At 32.1% G+C, this 15,449-nt stretch overlaps 1 protein-coding gene across 1 annotated transcript; it reads right to left on the bottom strand.

Annotated features, from left to right (window-relative positions):
• Positions 1 to 11,524: 11,524 nt before the first annotated feature.
• Positions 11,525 to 15,177, bottom strand: LOC133173441 (uncharacterized). Its single transcript, XM_061308429.1, has 2 exons — positions 15,086 to 15,177; positions 11,525 to 11,861 (listed from the first exon to the last, which is right to left on the bottom strand). Exons 1-2 carry the CDS (start codon positions 15,147 to 15,149, stop codon positions 11,575 to 11,577), a joined length of 351 nt encoding a protein of 116 aa, XP_061164413.1. The 5' UTR covers positions 15,150 to 15,177; the 3' UTR covers positions 11,525 to 11,574.
• Positions 15,178 to 15,449: the final 272 nt, after the last annotated feature.

Here is a 15,449-nt window from a genome sequence, read left to right as displayed (position 1 = left end):
GAAGAAGATTTTCAAAGAAATAATGCACTTTCACTATATTATCTATATAGCCCCACCCTGGGGCCAGAACCCCTGACCCAGGGGCCATGAATTTCGCAATTTTGTTAGAGGGCTCAATGCTTATTACAATGATGCCAACAGTTTGACTACTTGATGTCCAGGAGTAAAGAAGAAGATTTTTAAAGATTGCATTAGTTTTGGTGGTTTTAGCCCCACCCCTCAGGCCCCAGGGGGGCAAGGACCATGATATTCACAATTTTTGTTCCCCTTCACCCATAGATGCTATATGCCAAATTTGGTTGAAATTGGTTAAGCGGTTTCAGAGAAGAAACTAAAAATGTTCAAATGTTAACACACGACGCACGCCGCACGCCGACGGACGAGAACGGATAGCAATAGGTTAGGCCTACCTGAGTGACTCAGGTGACCTAAAAAGGGAAATAAAAACATATAGGATTTTGTAATTTGGTGTGATACTTCATCCAATGAGCTATGTGTTTTCTATCCCAGCTCTTGGCATTTATCCACTAGAAAAAGGAATGTATATATACGAGATAAATTGAAACAATGCATCTACTAAAAACACTACCTGCTGTTACCGCTAACAAACCGATTGCTCTTTTTGCCCGAAGTGATTTATCTATGCTTAGAACTGTCAGTGCATTATTTTTTAACCCATTTGTTATCGAGATATTGAGGGATTCTAAGAAATCTGCGTCATATTCAGTATCCAAACTCTTTCGTAGGTGAGGTTCATTTGCACTTCTTCTGGATCGTTCAACCAAGTTTACTTGTTTTTTACTGACAAATATTCCTACGATCTGATACCCTTTAAGTTTATTAACTTCTCTTTTCTTTCTAGAATTAGTCATCTTGTCCACGTCCCAGTCAATGCCGTGTGAGGAAAAATCAAATTGTGCTACTAAACTTGTGGCAAATTCGTTTTCGTCGATGATTTCCTCAGAATCCTTCTCAACGTAAAACATGAACTTTCTTTGGTGTCCATAAACATCATTTCGAAGACAGGATCGAAATTTAGCCATACCTTCATCGAATTTTTCACTGAATGCATGTTCATAGACCTGTTTTATGCTCCAGTAAATTTTTTGTTGGTCAGTGCCAAAGAGGTTGCAGAACTTAGCATTGCTGTTTTGGAAGTAACAATCAGAATGTACCAGGTACGCACGATCTCGAATATTTCTGCAATCTTCAGTGCTATTTGGCATTAACACCGACCTTAACCTATCCTCGATACATTTCTGCGATGATCTGACCCAATTCTTTCCCTCCTCTGAAAATGAATTATATTCCTGCCAAAAGATAGAACATATAGCTTTTCCGTATGAAATGGCGTAATTAGAATCACTTCCTTCGCATGAAGAGTGGGCCTCCAGACATTTCGAATACCATTGACAATTGCTGTCCAGGGCCGGTATGTAGCAATTAGGAGTTACTTTGATCCTTGCTTCACGTCCTTCTTCTTCCAGGGATCTCTTTCTCCTTTCGTTTTCAGTTGGATCACACACACATTCTTTTGCTATATGTCCTTCTCTGATTTCAGGGTATACACTCTGAGTACATGGTAACCAACAATATGCGGATCCTCTACAACCCATATGTCTTTCTGTGTGTTTCTTCAAAGACTGGGACGACAGACAGACGGCCCATTGATAACCATTATATTTGGGTATTCGAACACAGTCATATACTCCCTCAGTCCCATGATTTGGATCACATGTATCGCAGAGTATTAGATTCACGAAGGTAAAAAATATCACAGTTTTTAAAAATCCTACCATTTTTGAACGTACACACGGGCACTGAGCAGGAATATCTTGTTGGTATCTTTATTTAACTTCCTTGTCATTACCAGATCATGTCACTGACATTTAAATGTTTTTTATTATACTTCTTTCTCAAACTGGTTTAGTCTGTATTTAAAAGCACTGTTTGCTCAATAAATGCACCCAATTTTAAAACGTTCAATTCACCCTCCCCCCCCCAAAAAAAATCAGTTTACAAGTGGGAAGGACAACGTTTAAAATGAATTTGTTCAAAGCATGAATTGAATTGTAATTATAAGTTCCCGTCATGTATACAGCAAACGTTTTAAAAACCAAAACTTCAGTATACCCTTGTTGTTTGCACTATTTAATAAAAGCTTTGACGATGGCTTTGATCTAAAAGTTCATAACATTATTTTCTTATATTACAGTTCTATTATCGTATTTGTACTCATTTGTATAATCATTGTATTGAAATATTATGTGTCTTTTTAAAACAAAAACAGGTCAACATCTTTAAAAAGTCACAATCATGCTATACAATCTAGTATAATGCATTGCGTACTTGATCCTTCTGATTACAAAATAATGTATTGATAGTTTTTCTTCTGTTCATATTCTAATAATACTGAATTCAAAGGTATATAACAAAAGTTTTCAAAACAAAATATACCAGTCTAACATACGAAGACACTTTAATTCATTCGACTTTTCACAGTTTTATTCAATCGTCTATTTATGCCTTTGTTACTTTTAATGTTTACATATGATGTATCTGTTTTTAATGGTAACAGGTGCTCGTAATGAACTTGACATTCGTAATTTGTGCTGACTTTTTAAAATACTCGTCATTTCAATACTTCGTTCAAATTTGTTATTTAAGTGTATGATCATTAATCTATACTGTCATTTTTTTCTCAAAACAAAATTAAAACTTAACTTGTTCTCGCAAAGTTGATTGTCACAATTTTTATTAATTGACTACGGAATGTTCCGTCTATCTGATATATGTATAAAGGGCTCACGGATTATTGAGATCGATCACCGTTTGTTATCTTCAAACTTTCATTTACTTCTATAAATAAAGTTTAAAGTTAAATTGCGTCATATATTTGTTGCCACAATATTTTCACAGCTTTCAATAGTCCGTAATATCTGACGTTTTCCTGGCTTTTTTACTATTTTTATATTTTACGTGCCAGGAAAACTTGAAATTTTGCCGTCTCCAATCGGAGTTGATTTTCGAAACCTCGGAATCGAATTAAATGCCGTTTTCACAATTTATCAATAGCACAATGCTTCTTGTACTCACCAATATCAATGAAAAGAAAACATCACTCATCATTTCGAGACAGGACTTGAAAGATTTTAAAATGCACGAAATGAAAACAAATCTCGACAGTCAGATAAAATGTTTTCATCGGATTATATATTTTATAAACAAACCATAAAAACGATGTTGGTGAGTACTAAATGCATTGTACTATTGATAAATTGTGAGTTTGACATTTCATTTGCTTTGCAAGTATCGAAAATCAACCCGATAATGCCGCCTGTGGTTGGAGGCGGCAATTCCCAGTTTTCGTAATGGCGCCGGTTCTAACGTTTTCCTGGCATGCACTTAAAATATCAAAATCGTGAAAAAAGGTCTGAAAAACGTCAGATATTTCGGACTAAGTTTTCAAATGACATATTATTATTCTTGTACATGTATACCGGTCTTGTAGAATAGATTTTCCCCTTTAAAATCTTTCCTCCATGAAAACTGGCACTAGAGTAGGATTTCCTACCCACCCACCACCATCCCACTAGAGTACAAACTCTGGGGGGTGGGGGGGGGGGAAACTTAAATTACTATGGGAGAAATCCCACTCTACAACACCGGTATAAGGCCCAAATGATTGTATGTCTTTCTTGTAACTATTATAGGTTGCCTTTGACAGGCTATTAGGGGTAATAAAGAGTAAGACTATAAATATCCACCGTTGTGACGTCGCAATGGTTTTTGCGTGAATTTGTTCAAGTCAAATACTGTGAAATTACATAATATAAAAGAATGAAAACATATACATGTAATAAAAAAATATACCATGGTTTGTGATTTTATATTAAGATTTTATATCAAATTCTTTGTGTGTTTTCATCCCCTTGCCATGAGGCTTTTAGCCTTGATGGAAAATTTCTGGAACATCAGATGGCATCAAACCCAATGTTGAAAAGAATCAAAGTACTGAAAGTACTGATGGGAGTTGATTTCAATGACGATTTCAATCAAATTTTATGTTTGTAACCTTGTTTATAACTTTTCAAATTATGCACAGCATTAATGCTCGAAATTTGGTATACGAGAATCAAATGACCAAGAAAATGAAAGTCAAAGAGGTACTAAGGCTTGTTTTGATTTGACCATAACTTTTGAATGATATACGAAAACGTGTAAGATTTCTTCACTGCTCAAAATTTGTCAGTAGTTTAAGGTATTTTCCTGACCAAAAGTTTGTTTGAAAGTGCTATAGCAACTTAGCTTTTCGTCAGAATGTGATACAAGTTGTGAATTCCACGCCTATATATAAAATCTTTGAATAAATTTTACGTGTACGTTTGAGTTTACATATAGAGAAATGGTGCACATTTTGCTAATTTGCATTGCCGCCACATAGTTTCAATATGGCAGATTTTTGTTCAATGCATTATATAAGGAAAAAACAGATTAAAAAATATTATCAATTCGGAATAATTTCTTCCTCATTTGGTTCTGTCTTTTATTGTGTCCTGGATCAGAATGCAACCTTTCGTTTATAAATGACGCAAAGTTGGTAGTTCCTTTCGAGTTTAAAAATCTAAAGTGTACCTTCATTACAATGATATTCATGTAGTAAAAATGAGGTGAAAGAGCTTAAAAGGATCTTGATCAAGTAAATTTGTAAAAAAAAAAAAAATAAAAAAAAAAAGATATTTGCCATTTTCTGATTACGTCCTCATCTTGCATGAAAGTGTGGAGCTTGCACTTTTAGTTTCTAAGATACGTCTAATAAGGTGTTTTTTAGACTTGAATATTATTAAGCTGAAAATCACCTTTAAGACAGAATTCAGAAAAACTGAACAACAACACTCTCAGTGGGGGAAATGCAGATTTTGTTTGTTTGTTTTGTTTGTTTGTTTTTTTTTTTGTTTTGTTTTTTTGTTTGTTTTTTTTTTGTTTTTTTTTTGTTTTTTGTTTTTTGTTTTTTGTATCTGTTTTGTTTGTTTTTACCTGAGGAGATATTGAACATCATTATTGTCATATGATGAGGGATATGGTAAAAAAAAAAAATTTCATATATTAAAAAGATTAGGGATGTTAAATCGGTCAATTTTTGATAATCGGTTACTCGCACGCTTTTCCGATCGAGTACCCGGGTACTCGGTAAAATCAGGGAACTATATACTAACGGGACAGGCAACTCTCGCAAGTCTCGCGATAGCTCGTAAGTTGCAGGATTTCGTTAGTCACTTTCAATTAAATTTATTTCTTTTGCTATCGAATAATTCATAATAAAATCTTAATTTATCTATCAAAAAATTATTCAAGATTTGTTATTAGCACTGTTTTTATTCCTTATCTTAGTAGTAATTACGTTTATTTAAAAATCAGTACGTGCCCCTGATCGGCCGTATTTCCGAGAAATCGCTGATTTTGGTAGTTGTTTACTTAATATCTAATTTATTTTATAATATGTGCTTTAAAATGTATTAAATATCCATTCTGATACACAAAAAGAACAGATTACATTAATCAGAAAACAAGCTTTTTACTGGGAAAAAATGTAGTTTGAAAAACTTGCAGTGTTGTGTGTGCAGTTTTGGGTAAATAAACATGGCGCTGAAGGAGTTGCCTATCCCGTTAGTATATATAGGTCCCTGGTAAAATGTAAATACAAGTGTATTAGTTAATTTTCTTGAGCACCATTAAACCCCAAAGCTGTTTTTATAACGTTTATAATTGTGTGTATATATATATATATATATATATATATATATATATATATATATATATATATATATATATATATATATATATATATATATATATATATATATATATATATATAAACATCGATTCCAAAGTGGATGATTTTTGGTAGTAAATTTATTTATCAAACAAACACAAAAGGCATAATTATTACATCAAAAATTACAAATGGTTTACAGTTCTTGTTTAGGATCTATTTTATCAAAAGGAGGACAATCTGTTAAGCAAGTTTGTGATGATTAGACTAGCGAAAGAGAAGGAACGGACGTTGTTGGGATCGCTATAGTCTAATATTATTTCATTTGTTGATTTTACCCCGTATACACTAAACTTACTACGCAAACCGACTTTTAACATTTTTTTTTATCTTTAGTTAGTGGCATTTCTATGCATGTCCGAATTCGCTGCCGTATATTAAATAACTAAATAATTTAAAAATGATTTGAAGATAATAGACCATCGATGTCCACTGAAAACAATCATTGAAGCCATCCAAAAATTAAGGACAACAATAGGTGAGAACAGCTGTGTACCAGGTGATAGGTAACTAATTACTGTATATACACAGCCACAGGCGATAATGGGTGTTTTTCAGGTGTAGATGACGACACGCTGTAATTACCGTATGCATATTTAAGTTAGTTTTTGATAAGTTTTTGATAAAAATATGTACATTGAAATAAGGAAAAATACACATCCGAGTAACCGAGTACCATTTTTAGTATTCGATACTCGGATGTTCGATCGAGTACCCGGTTAACCGGGTACTCGTTGACATCCCTAAAAAAGATTGATAATTTAAATTTTTTTCCCGAAAAATAGGACAAAAACAACACTCCTAGTGGGGAAAATCAGAACTTCATTATTGTCATATATAATGAGGGATATGATCAAATAATTATTAATGTTTCATATAAAAAGATTGATAATTTTTTTTTTTTTGAAAAATATTACAAAAATAATGAATATTCATTAACAACGGTCAAGTTGTCAATAATACAACATTTAACCAAGTAATATACCCTGACCAAAGTTAAATCACGACAAATACAATCTATATTGGTGATGAAAAAATTAATGGAGCAACGTGATTACCAGGAATAACAATTCTTCTCAAATTTATGTCATCTTTACACTGAGATTTGTATCGTTTTTATAGATTTTTTTTAAAGATCAATCACTGTTCGTTATCTTCACCTTTTTCATAGTGATTTGGATTCACAATATCTAGTAAAAGTGAAAAAGACTTACAGATTTTCAAGTCTACACCAATATAATAGATTATCTTTGATCTTATATATAATGTCGAAGTGTAGGGAAATCTACCAAACTCAGATAGTACAGCAAAATTTGTTGCATATTTATGTACACCAAGTATTAATTTGCAAAATTTCAGTTTATCACAGAATAATTTGGATTACACCTTGTCTATTGTCCAGCCAAGGATGTTATTTTTTTTTAGTGTATGTGTTTAAAAAAAAAAAACAAATTTCACATGCATACAATAAAATAGGGTTCAAAGTTGTGAAAAGTGGTTTTAATGTCTAACTTTATTGAAATGATTTTTTTCCCTTATTTATTTATCTTGATAAAGTTAATATACTTTGGAGCAAAAGAAAAGGGCATGATAATTGTTACACATATATAGGTATTTGTATTTAGAACACTTTATGACATAATTGCAGTGTATTTACATGTAAATAATTTCATTTGTTTATAAATTAAGCCTTATTCTGTGGCATAATTCATTTTTAAATGTATCTTTTTATTTATTTATTTATTTATTTTTACTTTTCACTAGAATCTAAATATGATTGCAGCCAGATGAAATATTTCATTACAGGTATATTAAACCACAAAGCAACATATTTGGTCTTTGTTTGCAAAATGTATACGAATCACACGATTTTGTTTTAGAAGGAAAAGGGCTACTTCAACACCCCTCTCCACTCCAAAAATACTCAGTGTGCCCCAAATTAAATTACAAAATTTTGGATCAACTCAAAACTGGTTAAAACTGTCATTTAAATTCAACCTTTCTTCCATTTTTACAACATACTGCATATAATCAAGGACACCCCCTTGGCGACTGTTTGTCATTTGTATGTATTAATGCGCCCCTGACGCGCTGACTATGAGGAGTGTATAAAATCAACTCCCCCCACCCCCACCCCAAAAAAACGAGCGATCATCACTACATGAATATAAAATTTAAAAAAGAATTATTCGAATGGGCATGATTCCGAAATTATGGTAAAGCAATTGATAACACTTTAAGTTGTGAATTTATTTATATATCGAAAGACTATTATTAATTTGTACTAAAAATGTACATCTTCGCCACTGACGGCATAATTATATCGATCCCGAAGTTAAACGTGCGTATAGTAATAAACTTGCTATAGGTAAAATGTCTATTTAATAATGAAAATGGTATTTTCAAACATATGAAGTAAATGGAATATTCTGAGTTTTAATTCGCATTTTACTATGGCTGTTAAAATTTGTGCTTTCATAATCAATTTCAGTGGGTTTTTTCTGCGTACAGTATATTACTATAGGCCTACACATAAAGTGTGAAATGCTAATTTTCACAAAAAGAATGCTGACAAATTCAGTAAAATGTGCACATTTGCTTCTTTTACCTTTGATGGAAATCGAAAGTACAGTATGTATAACAGGTTTCAAGATAAGTTTCTAACATGTAAACAGAAAAAGTCTATTATTTATTTAAACTGTTATGTTTCAAGTTTTAAAAAAACACAAAGAAAGTGGGCGTATATTTACTTCTGCTCCTAAACAACATAAAACTGAGGGATTTTGACAATTTTTTTTTTTGCTGTACAAGCCTGTTATTAACTGTCTGTAAAAACTGTTATATATTGTTGGAAATGTTCCTTCAGCATTGGTAAAATTCAATTCCCCTCGCTTGCGCGTGATTACATCTAGTTCCATAAAAAATCATAATTGTTCTCGATGTTTAAAATTTATAACTTAATCATATTGCATCATTTCAGCAAAGCCACATGTTCATTTAAAAATTAGTTACATTTGCAAATATTTTTCTTAAGGTAGAACCTATGTCGGAAAAGTCTTTGTCACAAGATTTTCAAACTTTTCAAAATGATAAATTAGCACTCGTTTATCAATCAGTTAAAAATATGTGGTATGTTTCCTTGTTACTAAATGTAGTGCAGACTGTGCAACTTGGAATGATAATTTTACACTGCGACTACATATTTTCAGCCATTTTTAGGGGCACTGATCATAAAGAGAATATAGAAAATCACAAAAATAAATTTATACATCGTTGTTTATAGACTTTATTAACTGAACAGTATTAAGCAATATTATTCAAGAATAAATTCTTTTTTTTATTATTCAATTGTCATAAAAGATTAAGTCCACATTTCAACGAATATAGGAAAATGTGCTCAATATTTTTTGAGTCAATTTACCACATAAATTTGTAAATATTTTTCAAAAGTCTTTGTCAGAATGTTTTCAATCTTTAATATGAAGAAGAATATACCCAAATAATTACAAAAAGTGATTAAAATATATACTTTTCCCGACAATCGAATGAGAGACACTCTATTAATACTTCTTTTGTTGACCTTTTTGCACTTACACAGGATTTAATTATTAAATGACTGTTTTGGGGTTACGTTCAGATTTACAATGTGAATATATATTAAAAATATGTAATTTTTTTTATTTAAAAAGATACTAGTAATATTTTAGGGAAACATAATTATTATTATACATCAACTATTATGAATACTTAACAAATATTTATGAAAGGAAATGCATGTCATTTCATGATAGACAATACAAAATTTACCCACAATTTTTTAGAAGATCTTTGACTCAGACACATTTCATGTACTATTTAGATTTCTTAGGATTTTTTATTTCCTTCAAAATAGTTGCATGTCATTCACATTATCACAGATGTGTAACTTCATTACAAGATATAGTCTTGGAGAAAGTACGGGAAAAGGTAACATTAGATTAATTATGACATCATAATGAATCTAGCACCAAAAAGACGATCTAAACTCATTTACTTGATATGACGTCATACGACGTAGGTTCTACGTTAAATGAACCTATTGAAGAGAAATTATGTTCAATTCTGTGTGAATGTATTAGGGGGTCAGAGGTCATGGCGTGACCGAATCACACAGCGAGATGATATCTTGTCTACAAATTTCTGTTACCAGCTGGTTACGGTGACACTGGTTTCGGAACTTCTAAGCCGTTAAAGCGATGAAAAAGATAAAGTTATTGAAACATATATTTTTTTCGTTCAACAAATGATCATTAGATCTCTCTTCGGTGTGAAGAATGCTTTTAATTAGCCTAAAATCACGCTTACCTTTTTAACCCGAAATTCCTTTGAAGGTATGTAAACTGAAGACCGACGATACCGCCGCTTTTGACTTCATATATAAAGAACTCATACAATATACGTAAGATTATTCTCAGTAGCGATCATTATTTTTTTCATAATGAACAGAAATTTCCTGAACTGGACTGCTGAACATCAATGTAAGTATTCAAATGTTGGAGCGAGGCGAACTCTCAAGACCAAACAGCTTCTAGGTCATTGCGCGTCACAACATAGCTTCACAGGATTTAATCACGTGACCAACCAAGTTCATTTCCCAGAGAACTTTTTTAATATTGTTGTTTATTTCTTAAATAAAAACAAAGTGAAAAGAACTTGGCTGGTCACGTGATCAAATCCTGTGAAACCCGAAGGCCAACTAAGTTTATTTCCCAGTGAACTTTTTCACTTTGTTAACTATTACTAATGTTTACTTTTGAGATGAAAAATTCGAAGAGAAATAGTACACGTACAGTCCACCGTTGAAGTGCACATGTACGCAATTACCTAGACGTTAAATTATGTCACAAAAGTTTGCCTAGCTCAATCATTTGATTGTTTACACTGATGTTGCAATAACAAATTCTGGAAACCTAAATACATTTTATAGTGATTGATACTGAGGATGATCTTACTTTTTTAGATTCCTTCATAGTATGAAGTCGAAGCGGAGGAATTTCAGCCAGAAACGTTTGTTTTAGTTAACATAGGAAATTCGGGTTAAAAAATTTAAGCGAGATTTTTGGTGACTTAATGCTTTTATTTAAATCATTTATCTCCAAAGGAATATTAAATAGGCATCTGTTGATTGAAAAAAAAATTGATATGTTTCTGTTATTTTTCTCCGTTATATGCTCTCAAATTCGGAGTTCCGTATGCAAGGTATCATCGCGCCGTGTGATTTGGTCACGCTATGACCTCTGATTCCCTAATAAATTTATACAGAATGTAACATATTTCTCTTGAATAGGTTCATCTAAGAACAATATTTGCAAATGCAAATATTTCATTATACGGATGAGAAAGTATTTGTTTTGCGGCAACATCAAAATTTGACTTTTAATTAGCCTATATGAAAATTCGTGTGAAAAGCTGTTGTGATATTGAGATAATATAAGTGTAGCTCAAATATGGGACAATGTATCCAAAAAAATAGTTCTGTAAATAGTTTCAAGCTTCTTCTCGATTAAAAAAATACACAAAAAGTAACGTAAATCTGTTATTCTTTGAAATGTTATGTTCCTGAACACACGGTACATTATTTTTAATTTAATATTATAGAGACTACACTCAGCGACAGTAAATTCTTTGAGATGTCAAAATATCAATGTAAAATTTGGCGCTTTTTTCATTTTATTCGAATAATTTTTACTTCTACAGAATCATTAATGCACAGTTAGATCAAAGCTGGCTTCATGATTCTTGTTTGCTTTACACGTGTATCTCCCAGCATCACTCAGTCGTACTTCCGGTATTCGGAGTTCACTCAACCCGTAGTCATCTTCGTTGTCATTGAAAAGCTCCGTAATGGTGTTTCTGCTGGACTTCGTAACAAGACGTCCGTTGTGGAACCAAATCATCTTTCTCGTCTGGACATCGTAATCTCTTGCAATACACTGTAGACGGGCTTCTGATCCCAAGGAAACACGTTCACTCCCTCGAATGAGTATCTCTATCAACATTATACCATAGATAAAAGTTACTTGAGATTTTTACAAAAATCTTCAATCTCTGTCAAGCAAGTTAACGTTAGAAGATCTATAGTCTTGAAGATCAAAAATTTCAAGATTTTGCATTGTTATTTGATTTGTCAGGTGACAAGTTTATTCTTTCCACGTGACTAGTCTTAGTAAAAACATGACATATAAATCATTACTTTTATCAAAAAAGAAAGTCCATTCCTATCTTGTACATATATACATGCAGTATACATACAGCATAACAGATTACAGAATTAGTAAAATGTACTACAAACTCGTCATTAATTATCTGATATTTTTTCTTACGTCTTTTGATATGACCAAAAAAAAAATGAGATAACATCTTTTTGAAACCATTCTATCAAAATTCTATCAAAATAAACGCTTCTATCAAAACTTAACATTTTTCTCATGCACAATAAAAAATACTGCTTTTTAAATTCAAAACGTAAAATTCCACCAAATAAGTACCAATTCTCTGATTTTGTAAATGTGAGGCATTTTAATTTTCTTTTTTTTCAATCATTTTTTTCATTGAACTCAAGGTTGACATAACTAAGATTCTACTGTAAAGGAATCAGGTGCCTAGGAGGAGTAAGCACCCCCTGTTTAGCGGTCACACCCGCCTTGAGCCCTGTGTATAGATCAGGTGTACAGAACATTCCGTAGTCATTCAATAATAATAAAAAAAAAACCAAAAGTCTAACAATTGGTATGAAACACGTCAGACAACATACGACCCAAAGACAGGTTATATTTGCTAACAAGGTCATTATAACAACCATAGAATTTATGAAATGCTGACTTTCAAAGAGGTTTTCGAAATCCCTGTATCATCAAATTATCTGTCAGTAGCCTGCCTTGGTTTAACAAATGATCGTACTCGGAGCATGCTCGTGAATATTGAATAAGTTGGGAGATGTAAACACCACATGCAGGTGAATGTGGGATATTACTACATAAATTACTCATTGAGAGAATGTGTAATTTCAATACAAATGAAGATTCTTTGGCACTCTAGGAAGCATGTTCATCAAAAAGTAAATATAATAATTTATATATATACCATTTCAGTAGTAAAGAATGTTGCTTTCTATCAATATGTTTTATTGTTTAAGTACTTTAATATAAGTTAGTATTACTCAATACTTGTTTAAATAAATAAAAAAGTACACGTGTCATTGGGCAAAAAAAACGTGTTTATATGGTCACGTTAATTATTTCTACTTCCCTGTGTCTAATGAATCAACTTCTAGTAGCCATGTCGGTACGGTACTGTCGGTAGAGTCTTATTTAATATGAACGCCCATCAATGCTAAATAAATGTGACATAATCTGCATATGTATACGAACGCTAATCGTAATCATCCAAAGCGAGATCGTATTAACGATTGTGTAATTTTGAAAGTGATTTTATAAATGTCATCAAATCATAGAATGCGTTTCGCGCACAAAATACTGTGCATAAAAAAAAAACTCCGATGTCATGTCTATAAATACATTAAACCATGTTACGACTGTATTCGAACAGTAAAAGAAATATATTTGCCAACTACGAAAAAATTATCATAGACTTATAAAATTATTTTCCTTGATTAATACGTATCAAAACTATGTTAGAGAAGCGAGAGTCTTGAGCGTAGCTATCGACCTACAATTAACCTTGCCGCAAGCCATTGATAACAGGTCGCAGGTGATCATCTTTAAAAACAAACAGCCAGACCAGTGTTTTTACAACAATTAACACCCAGATCAAGAAGTTTGAGCAGACTTGACGGACCAGTGAAAAAAATTATCGTCCGGATAAATGAACCAAAATATAACGTAATAATTCATTTTGTGGTGAAAAAAGACCGTCCGGATACGGAACGCGGAATTCCGGTTAAACGAGACAAAATAACGTTAAAAAATTTCGTTCCCATTAAAAATCGTCCGGAAACTGAAGCGTCCGGATATCTGGCGTCCGGATATCTGAAGGTCCACTGTATATATATATATATATATATATATATATATATATATATATATATATTAGGGATGTCAACGAGTACCCGGTTAACCGGGTACTCGATCGAACGTTCGAGTATCGAATACTAAAATCGGTACTCGGTTACTCGGATGTATATTTTTTCATATTTCAAAGTGCATATTTTTATTAAAAAAAGTATCAAAAAATGTGATTTAAATATTTATTGTCCATGTCTATAGTAATTCCAGTTAATGCCCGTTATCGCCTTTGGCTATGTACTTGATTGTGTATACAGTAATAACCGTGACCAATCACTGGACATCGTACACAGGTGGTCTCAACTCTTGTGACCCTAATCTTTAAATGGCTTTAATTATTTGTTTTCAATGAACATCTTTTAATTATGATCTATTAATTATCCTTAGATTAATTAATTAGCATACGGTAGCGAAATCGTACATACATAGAAATATCAGCGTATACGGGGTGAAACAACCATTATTTAAGGAATCGCTGTCTAGTTTGTTGGGTATTCTAGAGCATCAACTGCAGTTGGAAATGTGGGGATAATTAATGCATAACGGGTGAAGTTGAGAAATCAACATAATTAACTTTCAGAGTTATCAAGAGAAAACTTGGAAATGTAAATAATATACAGTACATGTACGACTCACGATCATGACAACGTCCATTCCCAAAGAAAATAAGACATTATTCTCTTTCGCTACAAAGACATGATTCTCTTTCGCAAGTCTAATCATTACAAAGTAATGATTCTCTTCCGTTGATCAAATTGTCTTCCTAAAAAAGAACTGTAAATCATTTGTAATTGATGGTGTAATAATTGATCATGTCTTTTGTGTTTGTTTGATACATAAATTAAGTACCAAAAAATCGTTTTCGTTGGGCTCGATGTTTATGTACATGCATTATAAACGAAAGAAAACATCGATGGGGTAAACAGGTCTCAATTAAATCAACAAACTTTTCATTTATACCGCTTTTTCCGAGTACCCGGGTACTCGATCGGAAACTCGTCCGAGTAACCGGTTATCAAATATTGACCGATTTGACATCCCTAATATATATATATATACATATGCATTTTAAATTTCTTTTCAAAAATTTCAAGAAATTGATAAAATCAACCAATCAATTTTTTTGTTTACAAATGATATTCACCCAACTTACATATTGATTAATCCATGAAAATCGACAAAATCTTACCTGCATTTGTGTATGCTACAAAAAACACCAGTAACTTGAATACCAGTAGACTTTTGACTTCCATACTCTATAGGCTATTGTTCACGGGCTTTGTTTCAGTGCGTCCATGTAATCTGAATGTGCCACATGTTCTCAGAAAATTGGATGAATTATTAGGACATGTCTTTACAAATGTCACAGCTGTTATTTCAACCATTATCATCTATTTTATAACCAATTGACCTGCTATGATTTGATTCAAATATATCTCTCGTGTTTGTCAAAAATTATTTCCGTTTAATGTTTATTTATAACGGTTTATTTTATGAGTTATGGCAATCAAATGAGTTGTAATAGAAAATAATAATAACAAACATAAATTGAC

The sequence above is a fragment of the Saccostrea echinata genome, unplaced genomic scaffold (genome assembly GCF_033153115.1).
Source record: "Saccostrea echinata isolate AGI-Se365-2 ecotype Australia unplaced genomic scaffold, CSIRO_AGI_Sech_v1 ptg000056l, whole genome shotgun sequence".
In the NCBI taxonomy this organism is placed as follows: Eukaryota; Metazoa; Mollusca; class Bivalvia; order Ostreida; family Ostreidae; genus Saccostrea; species Saccostrea echinata.
Note: the sequence above shows the minus strand (reverse complement) of the source record. Positions and strands in the feature narration are given on the sequence as shown.

Coding starts and splice junctions, on each gene's coding strand:
- LOC133173441 (XM_061308429.1), bottom strand. CDS start 15,149: ATGGAAGTCAAAAGTCTACTGGTATTCAAGTTACTGGTGTTTTTTGTA. Junction 11,862..15,085: donor TGTAGCATACACAAATGCAG/GTAAGATTTTGT, acceptor TAATGTTGATAG/AGATACTCATTCGAGGGAGT.